Genomic DNA, 20,252 nt, shown 5'->3' on the forward strand with positions numbered 1-20,252 from the left:
TATTTTTTCAGGGTGTAGTTTGGTGGTTTAACTTTCATGAGTGTGAATATCTTGCTATGTTATCTTGTATATTAAATAGTGTGCTTTTGATAGGTTTCAGTTCATAATACCAAAGAGATGGAACAGCAAATACAAACCTGTGTGCATTCATCTAGCAGGCACTGGAGATCATGTAAGTATATAAAAGTTTAATTTCTCATTAATATTTTAAAGTTTAACAGTAATCTTTTAACTGTATTCTCGTTTTAACATTTCCTCTTCAGTACTACTGGAGAAGACGCACACTAATGGCCCGTCCAATGATCAAAGAGGCTTGCATGGCTTCTCTATTGTTAGAAAACCCTTACTATATCCTTTTGTTGAAAACAAAATGCTTTAACATGTCTCAAAGTGCTAACCAAGGGGAGGAAGACAGAATAACATTATTTTATCAAAATGGTACAGATTACATAGATGAGTGGTTTTCAACCAGAGGTACACAGAGGTCTTCCAGGGGTACATCAACTCATCTAGATATTAGCCTAGCTTTACAACAGGCTACATAAAAAGCACAAGTGAAATCAGTACAAACTAAAATTTCATACAGACAATGACTTGTTTATACTGCTCTATACATTGAAATGCAAGTACAATATTTATATTCCAATTGGTTTATTTTATAATTGTATGGTAAAAATGAGAAAGTATGCAATTTTTCAATCATAGTGTGCTGTGACTCTTTTTTGTAATTTTATGTCTGATTTTGTAAGCAAGTAGCTTTTAAGTGAGGTGAACCCTTGGGGTACGCAAGACAAATCGGACTCCTGAAAGGGGCACAGTAGTCTGGAAAGGTTGAGAGCCACTGTCATAGGTCAGTAGAAAGCTGCTTTGATAGCTGCTTTCAACTACCTGAGGGGTGGTTCCAAAGAGGATGGCTCTAGACTGTTCTCAGTGGTAGCTGATGACAGAACAAGGAGTAATGGTCTCAAGTTGCAGTGGGGGAGGTTTAGGTTGGATATTAGGAAAACCTTTTTCACTATGAGGGTGGTGAAACACTGGAATGCGTTACCTAGGGAGCTGGTGGAATCTCCTTCCTTAAAAGTTTTTAAGGTCAGGCTTGACAAAGCCCTGGCTGGGATGATTTAGTTGGGGATTGGTTCTGCTTTGAGCAGGGGGTTGGACTAGATGACCTCCTGAGGTCCCTTCCAACCCTGATATTCTATGATTCTATGAAAGTCAGGATATGGCTGTTGGTCATAGAGATGTGACTCCTTACTGTAATCTTATTACATCAACCATAGTGGTGTCTCTAAGTGCATAACCATGGAATACAACGCAGATGATGTGTTAGACTGGCTATTTCATCAGGTGTTACTCTTCTGGACTTAAAAAAAAAAAAAAAAAAAAACAACTTCCAAACCACTCTCCTTGGTTACTGGGGTACTAGTTTGATACTGATCTCTTTGTAACCCAATCATTAACGTAGCTGACAAACTTCTCTTAGCCATGGCCAACTAGGAGAACTAGCCAAATATGTCTTTTTTTGGGGGGTGGAGGGGGTGTCTTTTTTTGACAAAATGATCTCTCTCCCAACACCCTGCCCCTCCCCAAAAAAAGTGTTTGCTTCTCATGCCTTCACTTGTTGAATACAAACTGTTGGTACCACAAATCTGTTTGATAATGTTCACCTGCCTTATCACTAACATTTTAGGTATTTTTCTTCTGTCTGTCGACAAAAGCTACCATCCTGTATCCATCCTCTTTTCCAGTGTTCAGTAACTGCCTCCAAATGCCTACACCAGGTTTCACTCAGAAAACTCAAACTATCACACTTGTTTTTTTCTTTACTACTTACTTCATTAGAGCACTGTCCTAAATTATGAATGACTTCATCACAATCTACACTTCTGTTTTATTTTGTACCAATAAAACAATGTAATTTGGTAATAATTTACAGAATTTAATTCCTCACTGTACAGCTGACATAAGTGGTTTTTTAATTTTAGTCTCAATTTTAAAATGTAAGAGTTAAAATAAAAAGTTATCTAGTGATGCCTACAAAATGAATGTATTTACATTTGTTTATTTTCTTTAACTTGGGTCTTTACATGGCTGCAGAAAACCTAAGGACCAAATGTAAGTATTAAGATGACTTCTCACAGCTATTTTCTGTCCTCAAGACAGTGGGTTTTTTAAGAAGACCAGAAACTTAAAACATAGAAACCTTGATAACTTGTTATAAATAGCGGCAGACTTGGCTCAGCTATACCTTGTTTATGTGAAGTTGTAGACACTTTGCTTGACTGCTTTATGTGGATTTTGATGCTTAAATGCATAGGTTCGCACTTTCCACCCAAAGTAGATGGACTTTTTTTAAAAACCACATCAGCAGGGGTACAATCAAGAAACAGTGCATTTTACCAGTTCATACATTGCACTTGTGCAAATTCTGTGCAATATTGAGTATCTTTGAAGAAATAGTTTTTGGGCCACATTTAAGTGTCTAAAGTTAGGCAACTGAATAAGTGACTTGATTTTCAGAGATGCTGGTTACCCTGAAGCTCATGCTAGTGGGAGTTGCAGAGTACCCAGCATCTTTGAAAATCAAGTCACTTATTCAGTTGCCTAAATATGGACTTAGAAGCCTAATCTTAGGGACTAATTTAAAAAACAAAACAAAACAAAATGTTGGCCTTTGTATTTGCAAGTGCTAGAATATAAATAGGGCAATAGATCCTGTATCTGAGGCAAAATAAAGGTGTTAGTTTGCCAAATGTTCCTTGCAGACCAGTAGTTACAAAAGATGAAATGGGGCTGACTGGTTTAAAAAGACTGGTTTTATTCTGCTTGCTTAGCTACCTCCAAAAAGAAGAGGAAACTAATTTGTTTGTAAAGTACAATTCTTAGAGCTTGTTGCTTTCAGTAGTGCTTCATCAGCATCTTCCATGAGTTAAACATTTAATTTTCTTCTAATTATAAAAGCTAATTAAGGATTTACCTTTGAGAGAAGTGAAAGTTAAAGCAGTTTTAAAAAAAAATAGCCTTGAGTACCTTCCAAAATAGTTGTTGTTGCATTATAATTAGTTTATTGGTCTGAATAATTTAGTAAACCTAATTCATTATCTTTATTGGGATTTTTTTAATTAAAGATTTTTTGGGGAAAGTGCTCTTTTTGACACCTACGTGTTTTTTTTTTTTGTTTGTTTTAAAGATATCATTGTTTTGATAACATTTGGCATTTTTAAAATCACAATAAGACACACCAAATAGGTACAATGCTGAAATATAGTTAGTGGGTTTTCTGCTATTGGGATACTATTCACCTCAGAAAAACAAAAAAGTATAAAAATCTTCCCTCCACTATGCAAATTCTGTGCACTAGTCTCAGCTGTCCAACTTGATAGAATAATACTTCCATTTTGCAGATAATGGGCAAATGCTCTGTTGTCCCAAACTGAAAATGTGCACATTTCAGTAGAAGGCTTCAAAGCAGTAGTAGCATTCTAAGGAATGTACTTGTAAATCATTGAATTAGCATGACAGTCATAGTAGAGAACTGAAGTACCTTTAATAACAAAGTACTAAGCAATAGGAGTGTTTAAAATATCCTATAAATATTGGTCCACAACAGCCATTGGTATCCTTGTTTCTCCCCTAGCTTACAGAACAGTTCTAATAGTCTGTCCTTCTGTCTCAAAATGTATCCCAAGTATAATGATATTTTGGTACAAGAGGGCTATAGCCTCATGTAACTTAGAGACATGATATTGAAAACACGATAATATTTACAATAAACTGCTTTGTCCAAGCACAGTGCTGTAGTTGTTCTGTATGCCATACTCCATTCACTTAAAAGTGTTCAGCACATGGAGTAATTGCACCGTTGAGGCCCAATATGCAAATAACTATTAGACTTCTGGTCACTGTGAGAGTTCAAATTGAATAGCTTTCCATTTTTCTTTTTTGTTTTCTTTAAATGTTTAATGCATTGTAGGAGACACTACACAGATTTCTCAGGGCAGTGAGAAATTTCAGTCTTACAGTGGCACTGATGATTGTTCCAAAGCTGACTTACTGATTGCTCTTCACATGTTGTGTGCAATTTTCAGTGATGTACAACAGGTAAATAAGGAAATGGGGTTGTCTCTGCCAGTGACATCTTGTATACCTAGCACTGTATCACTTAGCTTTGTTTGATTTAAAAGAAAAAGGACCGTTGTTACTTCATAGCACAGAAGATTACTGCTCATGAGTTTCCAATGCTTGCAATACCTCAGTTATTTGACGATACTGTGTTCCGTAATTCTACACTAGTAATTTAGACGGTGCTTACTTCTAGTCTTCATTTAGGCCTAGATCACAAACAATTATAAAAAAAAAGAAACAAACAAGTCATGTGGGCCTTGAATGTAAAAAGCTACTGAAGACTCTGGACTCACTCCTTCTCCTATTGATTTCAATAGAAATTCAGCCATTGGCTTCATTGGGAGTATGACCAGGCTCTGTTTAAGAGTAAAAGTAGACTGATTAAATGAAGACACTGCACATCTGATATTGGAAAATAAACTATTTCTTTTTTCTTTTCTGGTGAGGAAAGAAGATCAAGTTTAAAAAATGTCTCTGACCTGTTTGTGATGGGAGGAGCTCTTGTTTTAGAATCAGCAGCTCTTTTGCACTGGCTAGAGAGAGAGGGCTATGGACCTCTAGGGATGACTGGAATATCCATGGGAGGACATGTAAGCCTTTATATTTACTGTTAGCAGTTTGTTTTATTTTATTTTTTATTTCTTGGCATGATATATGTACGTTAATAATTAGGGAAACCTATCAGTTTACAGTGTTCATATGCTGATTATTTTAAAATGAACAAGTTTAGAATAACTAGCAACATAACTTGATATTTAGGCATGACATGCACATATTGAGAATATGCAGATGTATTCTCACTGTGTATATATACCATAAAACTCCCTTACAGATGAATGTTCAGGTTATTGCAGGTTAATCTAGTAGTGTAATTCTCAATAACTTTTATTGTCATGCAGTTTAATCTGTTAATTTAGCTATTTAAATGTTGACATACCGTAGGTCTCAGGCCCAGTGGGTGAACAGTCCTTATCCTCAAAGGAAACCTGTACAAACCTTTCAAAAGACAAGCCTGGGAACTTACATTTGTAATTCTGCTAGACACTAAAAATCATGGACTGAATACAGTTACTGGATTTATATCTTATTGCAACAATCTATAACCCACTAACAATTCCCCAGCTGCTTTCTCCCTCCCCTATTTCCTCCCTATGACTGGAGGGACATTAATGGGCTACTTCACCTTGAATGGTCCCTTGAAATATGTGTTAACTACTTATGCTAAATTTCAGAGTAGCAGCTGTGTTAGTCTGTATTCGCAAAAAGAGAAGGGGTACTTGTGGCACCTTAGAGACTAACCGATTTATTTGAGCATAAGCTTTCGTGAGCATCCGATGAAGTGAGCTGTAGCTCTCGAAAGCTTATGCTCAAATAAATTTGTTAGTCTCTAAGGTGCCACAAGTACTCCTTTTCTTTTTACTTAAATACAAGATGGAACAGATTGTTTAGCATAAGTAAAAAGAAAAGGAGTACTTTGTGGCACCTTAGAGACTAACAAATTTATTTGAGCATAAGCTTTCGTGAGCTACAGCTCACTTCATCGGATGCTCACGAAAGCTTATGCTCAAATAAATTGGTTAGTCTATAAGGTGCCACAAGTACTCCTTTTCTTTTTACTTATGCTAAACAATCTGTTCCATCTTGTATTTATCTGTGACACTGAGTAAGACCATGTCTACACTACAAAATTATGTTGATCTAACTTAGGTCAGCATAAAGCCACCACAATTATTAAATCACTTGTGTGTGTGTACACTTGTCTCCTTGTGTTGACAGTGCACTTCCTTACCAGGAGAGTTTGTATTGATTGTATTGTCAATGTGGGGCATCGTGGGACGGCTCCTGGAGGCCAGTAACAGTCTATGTAAGCAATGGAGTGTCTACACTGACATTGTGTCGACCTAATCACATTGACCGTGACTGTGTGCCACTCGGGGAGGTGGTGTTATTAAATCAGCATAGAGAGGCACTTACATCAGTGGGAGCCAAATTTACATGAAAACACTTCCCTAGCAAGGTTGATGCAAGGCAGCTTACATTGATCTAATTGTATAGTGTAGTCCAGTCCAAAGTTTTCCCAGACCTGAAGAAGAGCTCTGTAAGCTTGTCTCTCTAACCAATAGAAGTTGGTCCAGTAAGAGATATTACCTCACCTACCTTGTCTCTCTGAGATTGTAAACTCTATAGGGTAGGGACCATATTTTTATTCTGTGTCTGTATAGCACTTGGTACAGTGGGGTCCTGGTTCATGTTGAAGGCTCCCAGACACCATCACGATGCAGTAAGTTCGTATGTAGTGTTCTTCATCCTTAGAAAGCACTTTAAAAAGGAAAGTAAGCATTGTTCTCTCTATTTTAAAGTTTGGGGAAACTGAGGACAGGGATGGAATCCATACTCTCCGGACTCCCAGACTCCCTGACCACTTCGCTATGTTGCTTCTTTTATTAATGAAGATGCACTTAACAGTTCTCTGTATTAAAAATATGTGGGGTGTATAAGTACTTTTTCTTGCTATCTTTATGGTTCTGCAGTATGCCCAAGAGTATTATATTAAACTACAGCTTTGCAAAACCATGCAATTGGTGTGGGGGAATCATTTTTCTGATCCTCCTGTATGCTGTATCTATGCTCCAGCATTTAGTGATGAATAGAACTTACCTCATTGTGCACTCTGATAATTCTGAGGTGAGAGGGAATTATCTGGACTCTAAGGGAGATGAAAATAGAAGTCCATTTACATGCTCAATTCTCTTCTTGCCCTTGCTGTTTGTGGCATGCAAATTCCCTAACACTATTTCAAAAGCTGCAGAATTTTTGATAGTCCTATTTGTGAGTCACCTTCAAGTTGTTTGTTTGTTCTGAAATATGTTTATAAGGTTGTTGAGAGGCCTTGAGGAGAGGGACATGTTGAGATGATAAATGAATGATAAATTCTTCTCATGGAAGAATTCTGATTCATTTTGCATCAGGATGAGTGTTCTATTAGAAGAAAACTCCTTTACCTAAAGCAGAAATACTGTTACTTTGGCTGTGAACCGATTTCAAAGCTAACATGTATCAAAGAGACTATTGGAGAGAATAGACTTTATCAGTCTTTCTGGATTTTGTGGAGGAGAGGTGTATAACTGCAAAGATGCTTAGCATTGATACTACACGAGACAATCTGTTGCTGTGTGAAGAAATTCTTTAAAGATGAGAATTCTAAAAATGACTAAAGAGAAATGTTGTTGAAATGCCTTATTAAAAAATGCAGTAGATCATCTGATATTTAAGTTTTTTTTTTTTATTTAACAGATGGCTTCATTAGCAGTGACAAACTGGCCTAAACCATTGCCATTGGTTCCTTGTCTTTCCTGGTCTACAGCTTCTGGTGTCTTTACTACGGTAACTAAATTATTTTTAGTTTTGTTAATATTATAGAATATGAACAGATGTGAAATCTCAAAGGTTTGAGTTGGGCAAATTAACATAAGGGAGAGATTTTTTCAAAGGCACAAATGGGAGTTGGATGCCCAACTGTCCTCTGAGCCTTCAAAAATCTCCCCCATAATGATGCTTCCGGATAGTTCTAGAAGCTGCCTTTTGTCTCATGCAAAAAATAATGGTTATAAACTATTTAGAGTTTTTAAAATAGTAAATTTACAGAAAATATTTCAAATTCTATAGTATATTTAAAACTAATATGTTTATGCCCAATATTTTTATATCCTAGTAATATGCAACACAGTAGAATATGACTTAACAAACTTGCTGCTTTTGATGAGAACCCTGAAATTTCACTGGGAAAGGGTTGTGGTTTTTTAATTATTCCTCTTCCTGGTAACTCTAGGTTCCTGACTGGTAAGGGAAATTCTTACTTGGTGTCTTAAAACAGGTTCTCAAACTGTGACCACCATTGAGAACATGTCTTCACCACTCCTTCTTGAATTACAACAGCTTCCCTTCTTCCACATAAATTTAAAAGTTCCTCAATTTCACAGCACTCCATAAACTTTACTTTCTGATCTTATTATCTTTCTCACTCGTTAAACTCTAAACATCTCTCCTTACTATTCCCTTTGTTTCTTTAATTAACTTTTGATTTATACTTTCTTGTACGCTGCCCATTGCCCCTAGACTCATATTTTAATTAATATTTGCCAAGTACCTGCTCCTCCTGAAAACCACACATGGAACAGTCTTCCTGGAGTGCTTGTCCATATATATATTCCACTGGTGCATCTGTATCCCCTGCACTCAAGTTTGGATTCTTTGTGCATCAGTGTCCTTTGGGACCATGCCTGTGCCCTGAAAATCCTTATATCTTCCACCTGAGCATATAAAGAGTGTTGCGTCCTGAACTGTTCCTCAGTTCCTTCTTGCTGTCCGTGGCTATGAATCAGAACTTACACTGTCCAGATTTTTTCTTCGTGTGGTCTGTCCATTGATTTGTAAATAGATAAGTACTTAGCAGTTAGTCATTAGGATGAGGTTTAGTTATTTTGTTAGTGTTTCTTTTCAGAAGAGGAAACTCTTCTTTGTCCCTTGACACTTCCCTCTACTGGTCATTAGGACTGAATACAAATCTCCAGGCTTTAAAAACTGCACTTCCTGCTGGGCAGTAATGCGCCTTAATGAAGGACAAAGACGATGCTTATTGTGTCTAGGTGGGAGCGATGTACCAGACAGATATACCATTTATTAATTGTTCTCAAAGGGCAAGGTAATCTCACCTGAAACTTTCTTCTGGAGAGGCCAGGGCACCTTTTCAGATGGTGGAGTGGCTGGGACTGAAAATCCTGAGCAGTGCTCCTCAAAAAGTGCACTTGGTGGCTCCTGTGCTTGCATATGTAAAACTAGCACTTTTCACTAATCCTCCTCAGCTGGTAAAACCTCAGAGGTTCTGGGGAGACAGGAGCACCAAGGGTTTTCAGGAGAAGAGATCTGGGTCTCTCTTTCACTGGGTCCTACCGCGAAGTCAGAAATCACACTGGTTGCCTTTGGGAGGGGTAGTTCTAGGCATGAAAAGGCATCCTCTGACATCCACTTGAACATTGGTCACCATGCCCCAGTACTGGCTTCTTCAGTTAGGCAGAAATAACCTGGTACCGATGCTTTGGCTGTCGTGCACCATGGTACACGTATCTTTGGTACCAATGCCTTCCATTCGCTTGCCTACAGTGTTCACTTACTTGGTACCGAATCCTTATGTCAATGGACCTTGTGGTTTCTTTGGTACTAGACTTGCAGCTCTAGTATCTCCTCTGTACTGGCTGCCACCCGTACTTCATTAGGTGCCACCCGTACTGCCACCCATACTTCATCAACAGTACTCATTAGGATGCAGTATGAATGTGCTCCTGGCACTCCAGCTGATACTGCTGCACCCTTACAAGAGAAGCACTTCTCCACTAGCTCAGATAATGGCAGGAAGGAGTCACCAGTAAATTTCCTGGTGTCTAAGTATTCTGGTCCATATGCCTAAGAGAGAGTATCTAAGGCTCACTTTTATTAGCCCAGGCATAGGAGCTCTCAGCAGGATACTGGCTCATGGACCTCTGCTTCATATGTGCATCAGCACCCCCTGAACTAATTGGGCATAATAGGGATTACAACTGGCTAGAAAACCAGTTTCTTCATCTCAGCCCAGAACTAGATCTTCTTCCACTACAAAACACAAGGGAGCATTAATCATCTCTAGCTGTGCTGACTGAACAAGATGATCAGGGTTCTGATGAAAATTTGCAAATGGATGATCAATCCATCCCAGAACCTCTCTTCTTAATATTTCCTGATGAAGCTGTGGTATCTGCAATATCTACCTCAGACCCCTATGATTTCAAAACTTTCCAGTGCTTGTTGCACAGGATGGCAGATCCACTGGAAATTCCAGTGGAAGTTGTCTAGAGAAGTCGCACAAGTTCCTGGACAGCTTACACACCTTCATGCCTGGAACTCTTGCAGTGCCCATAAATGAAGAGACCATTGGAGTCCAATAGGTTACTTTGGTAGACCCCCAACTTCCCTAGCTCTGACAAAGAGCAGATTGCTGCTACTAGGTGCTTTCATCAGGCTTTGAACAATTTTATATGCACTCTGTACATGGATTGTTGGTGTAGTGGTGCCTGATGAGAGAATCAAACACTGTGGTCAACAGAAATCTACACCCTGAGACAAAGAATGCTAGAAATTTTTATTTTTTTGGTCGTAAAAATTATTAATCAAGTCAACATATGAGAATCTCCAGTTATCAGGCCTTATTGGCAAAATATGATGACTTGAATTGGGAATCCATTTTCAAATTTGCTGACAAAATTCCACAGAAGAACAGAGGCCTGGAAATCTGTGGTTGTAGAGGAACAACTTGTAGCACACATCTCTTCAAGTGGCTGGTCGATGCTGCATACATGACATCCAGTTCCATGGCTACTTTGATTGCCCTGATAAGATCCTCTTGGCTTCAGTTGTCTGGAATCCCTAAAGGAGATGCATGTAACAGTAGAGGCTGTACCGTTTGAAAGGTGCAAACTCTTCAGTGCAAATACTAATGAGCCTTTTCATTCTCAAAAGGACTCTTGAGCGATGCTGAGATCTCTAGTGCTCTTGCATGAAAAAGAAAGCAATTTAGACGTTAATCCTGACAAAGTCAGTCCTATTATGCACATTATAGACAGTCTGAACTTCCCCCAAAATGCCAGCAGTCCCAAAGGAGAGACTCTTCTACCTCTACTACATTTTTCTTACCAGGCTCTGTTTTCATCAAGACAGCAAATATGACTTCTCCGTGAGGAGAAAAGTGTAACCTATATTGGATCTCTTTCTTTCCCTCTTCCATTCCCCTCGTCCTCCCCACGCGCGCACACACATCCATCCTCCTTTTGGGAAATGTTAATTTTATTTTTGTGGGGCCTGATACACCATTACCACAGACCTCTGGGCCCTAAAAACTGTAGAGATTAGATACTCCATCCAATCCCAAACCCTCTCTATCCAATTTCCCTAGCATTTTCTCCGGTACCCTGCTCATGAGTATGCTACTTTAAGAAGTTCAGTCACTTCTGAATCTTGGAGCAGTGGAAGATGTGCCTTAAGAATATATGCAAGGGGCGTTTATTCCCATTATTTTATAATTTCTAAGAAAAAGGGAGCAGGCGGGCACTCTATTCTGGACTTATGAGGCAGCTGAACACCTTTACGTGCAGGTTGAAGATGAGATTGGTAACTCTGGCCTCAGCAATTCCAACCATAGATTCAAAGGATTGGCATTCAACTCTTGAACTCAGACACTTATTTTCATAAGGCAGTCCATCCTGCCTACAGGAAATACTGAAGGTTCCAGATGGACTATTCCCACTAGCAATGCAGAATCCTGCCATTTGATCTGTTGACAATACCATGGGTATTTATAAAATGTGTAGAAGTAGTGGCAGTTTACCTGAGAAGACAAGGAGTTCAGTTACCCATACTTAGATGATTGGCTCATTCATGTGAATGCTTTACAGTAGGTGACCAATTTCACACAGCAGACAAGAAGTGGTCTGGAAAATTCTGATGAAACGTTTTTCTTTGGAATGTGCAGACTTGTCAATTGAACCATTCCAGCAAAAGTTTCAATTTTAATGACCTTCTCACAGACTACAGACAGGGCCAGCACTTCCAGGGCTTCCTGGCTCCCCTTCATCCCTCTAAGATGGCTGAGAAGGGCCCTGGGCTCCCAGGATTCCCAGAAGTGCTGGCTGCCAGGAAATTGGGAACTTTGGAAACTGGACTGGGACTGGAATTAACATTTTTTTGTCAGATTGATCTGCCCGTCACTGAATAGCAGTCGTGAAATTTACTAGACTTTTGTTGTCAAGCTAATAAGAGTCTTGTCAGATTCATGCTGCTATTCAGTGTTGTGCAGCTGTGAAACTGACCATCATTTTAGTTTCAGTCAGCGGCTGTCAGGTCTTCCAGGGTCTTTGGCTCTGTGGCAGCCTACCAGGTTGGCAACTGGGGATCAAGGGGAGCACACTTTGGGAAATACCACACTTTATTGCTTCTGAAACACAGTATTGCAGGATTTCCATTTTTCATAATTTGCACTTTTGGTTTTCATTCCATTTTGGGATGAAAAATATTTCTGAAAACTCAAATTTTCACAGAAATAAATTTTGTTTTTTCAGTCAGCTCTGCTGCATATTCTACAACTTTTCACTTCTCTAGGGCTCAAGGTAATTGAAGAGAAATCAGTGCTAGTTCCTATTTGAAAAATAGAATTTATAGGGGCAGTTCTGGATTCCACTACAGCAATGGCCCATCTGCCCCAGAAGGATTGCAAGCCATAGCAGATCTTGTTAACCACCTACAAGTTCATTCTCTGATATCTGTGAAATTTACCTCAGACTTCTAGGACACACGGTGACCTGCTTAGACGTAACTCAGTATGCCTGACTTCACATTTGGTGAAGAGTGGCTAAAGTCTGTATATCAACCCAACAGATATCACCTATATGTGAGGGTACAGGTCCTCCCAGAAGTCTTGTCATGAATTTGGTGGAAGGACCTTGTACAAATTTGTAAGGGAGTGCCCTTCTCTCCACCATTGTCATTAGAAACTTTGACAGATGCTTATTGGGTGAAGAGCCTACTTAGACAATCTTCAAACATTAGGCTTGTGGGTACATCTACACAGCAGCTGAGATATGTAATTCCCAGCTTGGGTAGACATCTGCACTAGCTCTGCTCCTAAAAATAACCACCCAACTACAATCCAAGCCAACCTCCTGGATACATACTCAGGTGGCTAGCTGGAGACATTGCCTGTGCTATTGCAGTCACACTACTATTTTTAGGCGCTAGCTCAAGCAGAGCTAGTGCATGCATGTCTACTCGAGTTGGGAATCTCACCTCCCAGCTACTGTGCAGATGTACCCTTACTGCTAAGCGCCATTTATCGAGTGTGCACAGTATTCCTCCAAATTCTTAAGAGTTTATTCAGATCATGATGAACAATACCACAACAATGTTTATATGAATAAGCAAGGGGTCTCACCCAAAGTTCTTGACGAACATAGTATCTGACTTCCATCTTATCAAAGTAATACCTCTGCCTGTCTCTTTTCCGAAGCCACATTCCAACAAAGGAGAAGCTAAACTTCAAATCTTAGACATACTTAGGGTACTTTGCTTCCAACTTGATAGGTCTAAGCCTAGGTTATTAGTCTGACCTCTCTTTATAAACTACTATCCGTGCAGGGGCTTTCTCATTTTATTTCCATATGCATTAAGTTGTGCTATAAGAAACCTGTCACCTTTGAGGGTTACACATCCTTCCCTCCTCCACTATTATGGAATTCTGTAATACCTGGTTTCTGTAGTGGTGAAGGAATTGAGAGATGGTGGGGACACCCTTAGCTCGGAAGGACGAGGATATTGAGGGTGCAGTCACAGTCCCAACAGATTCTGCTGGCCAAAATAATCTGAACTTGAATGCCTCAGGCACATGTGCACCAACAATTGAATGTATAGATGTATGTAACAATATGAATGAATATGGACAACACATCTCAAAGAATCACTGTTACTATTAGGTAAATATGATTCTTCCTGGTATAGTAGCCCTACACCACTCAGAGTTCTGTATTACACCCATGTCTCTTTTGATTATAAGCGCTCTATGGCAAGGACTTTAATACTTTTTTACACACCTGCTTATTGTAGAGTGGTCTGATTAATGTACAGGTGAGGGATGGAGCTTGGGGGGAGGTATGTTTTTGTAATGAAAAATGTAGTTTTCAGACAAGAAATATGGTTATGGATATTCTTGTCTGATGTGTCCTGTGGAATTTGTTACAGCTTCTAAGTCAACACTGGCCAGAATAAAGTTTGGGAATCTTAACTTTAACATATACAGATATAGCTATTTTCTACATCTTTCCTTAGTTGTACTGCCTTGGTCTTCGATGATCACTTCAGAATACATTCTTTGGATTTTTTTTTTTTTTTTTTTTTTTAAATTCTGGGAATTCTTATTTGCACTGTAATTTCAGGGTGTGTTAAGCAAAGCAGTGAACTGGAGAGAGCTAGAGAAACAGTACTATACACAAACTGTTTATGAAGAAGAAATCATTCAAATGCTTGAATATTGTGGAGTAAGTACAGTTTGTTTCCCCTATTAGCTTTATGTAAAATATAGTTTACATACAAAATCTGATCGAATACATAATGTCATGTCTAGATAATTTCAGCAGACATTCATTAACATTAATGGTTTCTTACTTTTTTTATTTAATTTAACAAATATTTGATGCAGAAATAACCTTTAAATAAGCAAAGATTAATACCTCCTGTTGTCATATAATGCATTTTTATAAGTGTTGAACTCTCTTCAGATTACTGTTTATGACCAGCTATTACAGACACCAGTTTACTTTAGTTCTCAAAATAAAGGTACATAAAGTACATCTATTAATTTATCGTATCTCCATGTCTAACAAAAAAAAAATTCTTGAGTGCCGGAAGGTTTAAAAAATTAAGAACTTTCAGAATGTTCTTTGAAACGTTGGTTTTTGTAAGGGTGGGGAGTCAAAGCACTGAAAACCAAATTCCCAAATCCCAGAAAATTAGCCATATAGTTTGGAATAGTGTATTGAAGTGCCAAATAAAGAAGTGACTTACTGTTGAATCAGTTTCCTTGTTTATTCTTTTGTTGAAATTTTTATACATACTTCAGCAATGAAAGAAGACATAACCAGGTGTGAGTATATGATTTATTAGGAAATAATTATTCTTTACCCGAAGAAGAAAATATCTTTTGTGAAGGTGTAGTGTGGTAAAATTATTCCTATATGAACACTGTTATGGACCGCTTTTTAATGCGCTGCAATTGCAATTTTGTAGTGGTTTAGTAATCTAACCTTATTCTCTAAAGATACCATTTTTGCAGGTTTCTCCGTTCTGGTTCTGATTAGAGTAGGATTGGTAGAACTCCTTTGGTTTTGCAGGGTTTCTACCCTGATGACAATGGCAATGGGGTAAAAATATAACCCAGGAAGTTTTAGGTTGTCTCATTGTCCTTTACCAAAATGCTGCCCTGTGTATGTTTTAGTTCTTTCCTGACCCATTGTCAATAACGGAGCTGTGCGTAGGAGACTGTTCAATGGCAATCACTTCAGCTCTTCACTAGATCCCAACAAAAAATTGTTGGGTGCCCTTTGTCTTCTAACCATATCTGGTATAGTGAGGACACTTAGTTTTAGACCTTTGCTCTGCACTTTGTTTGCTTTTCTTAGTGCTTTGGTACCTGCTTCAGAACTGAGGCACAACTGCTTTGGTGCCTTGCTTTGACCTCTGCTTGTTCTTCTGGCAACACCACAGCAGTGCTAAGGTATTGACAGCAGCAGAGGAACTGTCAGCTGGCTGTTTGCTGACAAACTATCAATGTACACTAAACTCAGATTTGAGGATAACTTCCTAGTATCCACGGGCAAATGGATTTTTCAAGCTCTGACTATAGCCTTTTCCCAAAGGAAATTTGGATGTCTGCTTTCTCCCCAGCCTCAACAATAAGTTGTCTACTGGTATCTGACTTTCTTCTAGTCTTTGAATAAATAACTATTAGTATTAATTTTTCAGTCTCTTCTTCCTAGCAAATTCAATGCTATTTTGTAGAATAACATTTCTGAAAAGCGGACCACTTGAGTTCTTTTCCCAGAAACTGAAGTACAGTGTTTTTATACAGAAATAACAAACGTGGAAGCATAATACAGAATTATAAATCAGATGTCCAGATACAGCTCTGCTCTAGTAATATCTGCAACATTGTAATATGCTCATAAATATGAGGGAAAGCTTAATAGAAGAAACAAAATTGGAAAAAATTAGAGAAGTTACAAAGAAATTTTCAGGTAGTTTCATGTGTACTGTTTCCTAATATATGCTTGCTTTACTCGTCAAAAAACAGTTAACACAACTTGTGATGAGATTGAATGGTTCACAGGATTCTTAACAGAATAAGGGTACTCCTTTTTTAATTACTTGTTTGATTCTAGATAAGTTCAGTAATAACCAAAAGTAATTTGCATCTGACATGGTACTCTGTGTTTTAGTTCCATTTCCATAATGGACAGACATCTGCATCAGAGGAGCCACCACCATATTTGAGTACTTATTGCTCCATGATGGTCTGCTTAGGACAGGCCCAAAACTAGGATATAAAGTGGTGATAAGGGTCAGGATGTAGATCATTGACCAAGCTGTATGCCAAAGTTTGGACTTTGCCTGTGCACCTAGCACTGTGTCTGGCTCATGCGAGAGCTTTTGCTCTGTCATGAGCACTGAATTCACTCACCCTTTTTTAATCAGGTTGACCAAAAAATGTGAAAAACCCTTAATAAAAGGCCTGTATTTCTATTTAGACAGACTCTTTCAAGATGGGACAAGACTTTGTTAAAAATTCTCCCAACAGTGTGGACAGTCTGAACAACCTAGCTCTGACTTCCAGAATGTTGAATCTGGATACCACAAGCAAAATTCTGTCTACAGAAGCCATTCACTGCCTTAGCACTAGTAAAAGTACTCTAAGTGCCTCATCAGAAAAACACTTACTGCAAGATGCTCCTACAATGCAGTGTATAAATCAAACATTTTCAACCAGCAGCAATAAGAACTTCACCAGCCTACAGAAGCACCTGATAAGTGAAGAGAGGAAAAGGGACGCTTTACAGAGAGAATCACTAAGGTTCATGAAAGGAGTTATGGATGAATGTACCCATGTAGCTAATTTCTCAGGTACTTATTTATTTTAATGTGGAGATTGGGATATTTGTCTAGAATAAACTTCTATTTGTGCAATAATTTTGTATTCATACTGTTTTCTCAGAAAGCTTGTATACTGAATTAGAAAGTGTGTCATGGCTGTCTTTACAGAATGGACATATAACGCCGTTGTCTTTTAAAAATATGTATATCAGACTTATATCTGACATGGATCATCTAGTTTCAGAGGAACCACTTTTTTGACAAATACCCTGGTGGTTCAAAACACTTGCTTAGCTATGTCAGTCTAGAGATATGCATAGAGGGATGCTTCAGGAGCTCCACCAAGTCTCTAAGTCCGGTTTCAACTTGTGTTTGTTTGTTTTGTTTTTCTTTTAAGTATGTTAGTATATTACACAAAGTGTGATTACATCTAGCAAGTGCCCATAACCTGAGCTCGTCTGCTTCAGGTATTGCTGGGGCTCTTTTTAAAGGGGGAAAACATATTTCCTAATCCTCTATTTCCCTATGTAATCATGCACACCCATGATATGTGATTTATTACATATTTAAAGGGATGTCTGGATTTTTCTAGGCGCCCATTTTCAAATATTTGTAGCATATCACTGTTTACCACTGTTACAAACCACAGGTTGTCTTCAGAGGTCAAGAGGTGGCTCTGCTGAATATTGCCTTATTCCCTCAGTTTGTCATCAGATTACTCCATAATGAGAACCATAGGTGCTGGAACTAGGGGTTATAGGGGTGCTGTTGCACCCCCTGTCTTTAAGTGGTTTCCATTGTATACAGGGCTTACACTTTGGTTCAATAGCTCTTAGCACCCCCACTATACAAATTATTCCTGCACCCCTGATTAGCACTGGGCCTATGGAAGTTATCCATAATTGAAATTGCTGCTGAATTACATTATAAAGTTGATTTTTGCCCTCACCTCTCATCTCAAAGCAAAGACCCCCTCTACCTCCTCTCCCCCCCCCCCCAAATTGAGCTCATAGTGGTAGGCTATGTCTGTCTGACATTAAGCTGTTTTGCAAAATTTGATATTCCTTGGATAATGAAATCCTGGCTTGCAGTACCCCAAAAAGAGAGGTTTATGAGAGTTCAAAAAAATCTTCTAACTTTTTTTACCATCTTTTAATGAACACAGAAGGTAGAGGAGAAATAAAATTTTATTCACTGACACCCCCCGCAGAGATCTAGTGCCAAGGATCAAAATCTAGTTATGTAATATATCTTTTATTTTGCAACTACACTATGGAATATCTGCTCCATTGATCTTAATACACTATGTCCAAGGATGGCTGGAGACCTAAGCTTCCATTTCAAGAGTTTTTCATCATTTTCCATGCAGAGAGCTCAAAGTGTATGTTGATCATTACGGAGACTTGCCAATGAAAACAAGAGATGCCTCCCAACTCATGAGGGATTTTCCTACTAGCCACATTACAGTAGCCTCATAAGTTACTGAGGAATGCTGATTTGGGAGTAGAAAACAGTTTAACCAGAAAAAGTGAGCGTTTACCGGAAAAAATCAGCTTTTTCTTTTTTCTGCTCAGTTCCAGTTGACCCAAGTCTAATCATAGTTGTTCAAGCCAAGGAGGATGCGTATGTTCCACGAACTGGAGTGCGCAGCCTTCAAGATATCTGGCCAGGATGTGAAATCAGGTATCTGGGTGGAGGTCATATCAGTGCCTACCTCTTCAAACAAGGACTCTTCAGGTGAGAAGTTAAGTATAAACAGGGAAGCAAAAATATGGGTGATCTTTCCCTAGTACCACATTTTTGAGGGAATTAGTTTTCTATATTGGCATGTCATTCTTCTTTTTAAAAAACAAAAAACGACTGAATGATGAGTAATACAAGTTCACTCATTCATTGAACACTATAATTTATTTCCTAGCCAGTGAATGTATGTTCAGTAGGCAACAATTGCCCTACATTTATTTTTGCAAGTGTTGTCTGTTAGAATGAAAAGTAGGTGAAGTCCAAATTTAAAATATTAACTTACCTGTCAGACCAGTAATATGTTGCTGTAACTCCAGACTTGACATTGCATCTCAACCTTCTGAAATGTTATTTATATAAATACAATTCTTAAATCTTAATAAGTTACAATAATATAACACTCCTGACATACTAATAATTCTCTGGAGATGCAGGGATTAATGAGGACTGGATAGCCCATTTGAACAAAAAGTTCAAACAAAAAAGGAAAAGATCAACATACCAAGGTTCACGATCAATATCTGTGTAAAATTATCACAGTTTTTGAAAGATGTCGCAATAAATAGAAAATACAGGAGAGAGATCTTTGTGTGATCAGAATTTCTTGAGAGAGAGTTGAGTACAAAAGGCCCTGATTCAACAAAGCATGTGCTTAACTTTAAGCATCGACGGCTCACATAAATGTTTTGCTGGATTGGAGTCCACAGAGAGCTGGGGAAGTGATGGGGGGGGGGGGGGGGGGGAAGAATTCCTAGAACGAAATTAGAGATGAAGAACACTGTTTATTTCTTTTTAAAGCATGGCATGTGGACACAATTCTCTCCTAATATCATCTTTGGTTTAATCACATGAGATCAGATGGTCTGGAGCATTGTTCCCATCAGTCTAAATAATTTCTGAAATGTGACACTGGAGAGCATTAGACTCTATACTCGCAGTACATATATAATTGTTTCGAATGACTGGCATTCTGTATATGAATTTAAAGGTATTCCCCTCCGTATTAGAGCCTTCAATGTTGCTGCCCCCCTCTCCTTTTTGCAGTGCTTACATTGTCAATTAAATCTTTCTAAGTTTTGGGAAGGTTGATTGGATATTTGTGGATAGCCCTCTTGTGAAAAATGTTTCCTCCTTTCTCTGGCTTCCTTTTGTTCAATGTGTGATTTATTCCTTTACTGAGTGTGTTAAATAAGTCATCTTGTTTGTTAACAGTGTTGTAGCCATGTTGGTCCCAGGATAGTAGAAAGACATTGGATCAACTTCTGTTGGTGAAAGAGACAAGCTTACACAGACATTAATAAAAGCTCAAAAGCTTCTCGTTCACCAACAGAAGTTGGTCCAATAAAAGAGATTCTCACCCACCACGTCTCTCTCATAGTGTTTGTCTCAGACTTGTGGACCACTTCCCTGATTTCTCTTTGAGATGTTCCAGTTCCCCTACTTCAAGCAATTGCAATGTAGGGCCTCATTAATATTTGTTTACCAACTCCTTTGCTTTTGAGGAATTCAGATTTTACACAAATATCTTGTATTTCTAGCTGACCAAGTGAAATTCCTCACATCTGGGAAGCTTTAGGAACTCTTGTTGTTTAAAATGTTATTTTTGCCTGACGTAAACTTTTGAGTTAAGCCTATTTACATATTTAATCCTTGGCTAATCAGAT

At 38.4% G+C, this 20,252-nt stretch overlaps 1 protein-coding gene across 3 annotated transcripts in view; it reads left to right on the forward strand.

The window, feature by feature from the left end:
- Positions 1–20,252, forward strand: part of ABHD18 (abhydrolase domain containing 18) — a 52,036-nt gene that overhangs the window by 27,221 nt on the left and 4,563 nt on the right. Inside the window, exons 5-12 of one of the 3 annotated variants that reach the window (XM_048847319.2) lie at positions 94–172; positions 264–348; positions 2,088–2,115; positions 4,577–4,715; positions 7,420–7,509; positions 14,136–14,237; positions 16,503–16,875; positions 18,420–18,582. In XM_048847319.2, the coding sequence (XP_048703276.1) occupies positions 94–172; positions 264–348; positions 2,088–2,115; positions 4,577–4,715; positions 7,420–7,509; positions 14,136–14,237; positions 16,503–16,875; positions 18,420–18,582 (1,059 nt within the window). Of the gene's footprint in view, positions 1–93; positions 173–263; positions 349–2,081; positions 2,116–3,973; positions 4,102–4,571; positions 4,716–7,419; positions 7,510–14,135; positions 14,238–16,502; positions 16,876–18,419; positions 18,583–20,252 lie in introns of those variants that run through there. The other 2 variants (XM_048847315.2, XM_048847317.2) reach the window with 2 other exon arrangements.

Source organism: Caretta caretta, chromosome 4, assembly GCF_965140235.1.
Source record: "Caretta caretta isolate rCarCar2 chromosome 4, rCarCar1.hap1, whole genome shotgun sequence".
Lineage (NCBI taxonomy): Eukaryota > Metazoa > Chordata > Testudines > Cheloniidae > Caretta > Caretta caretta.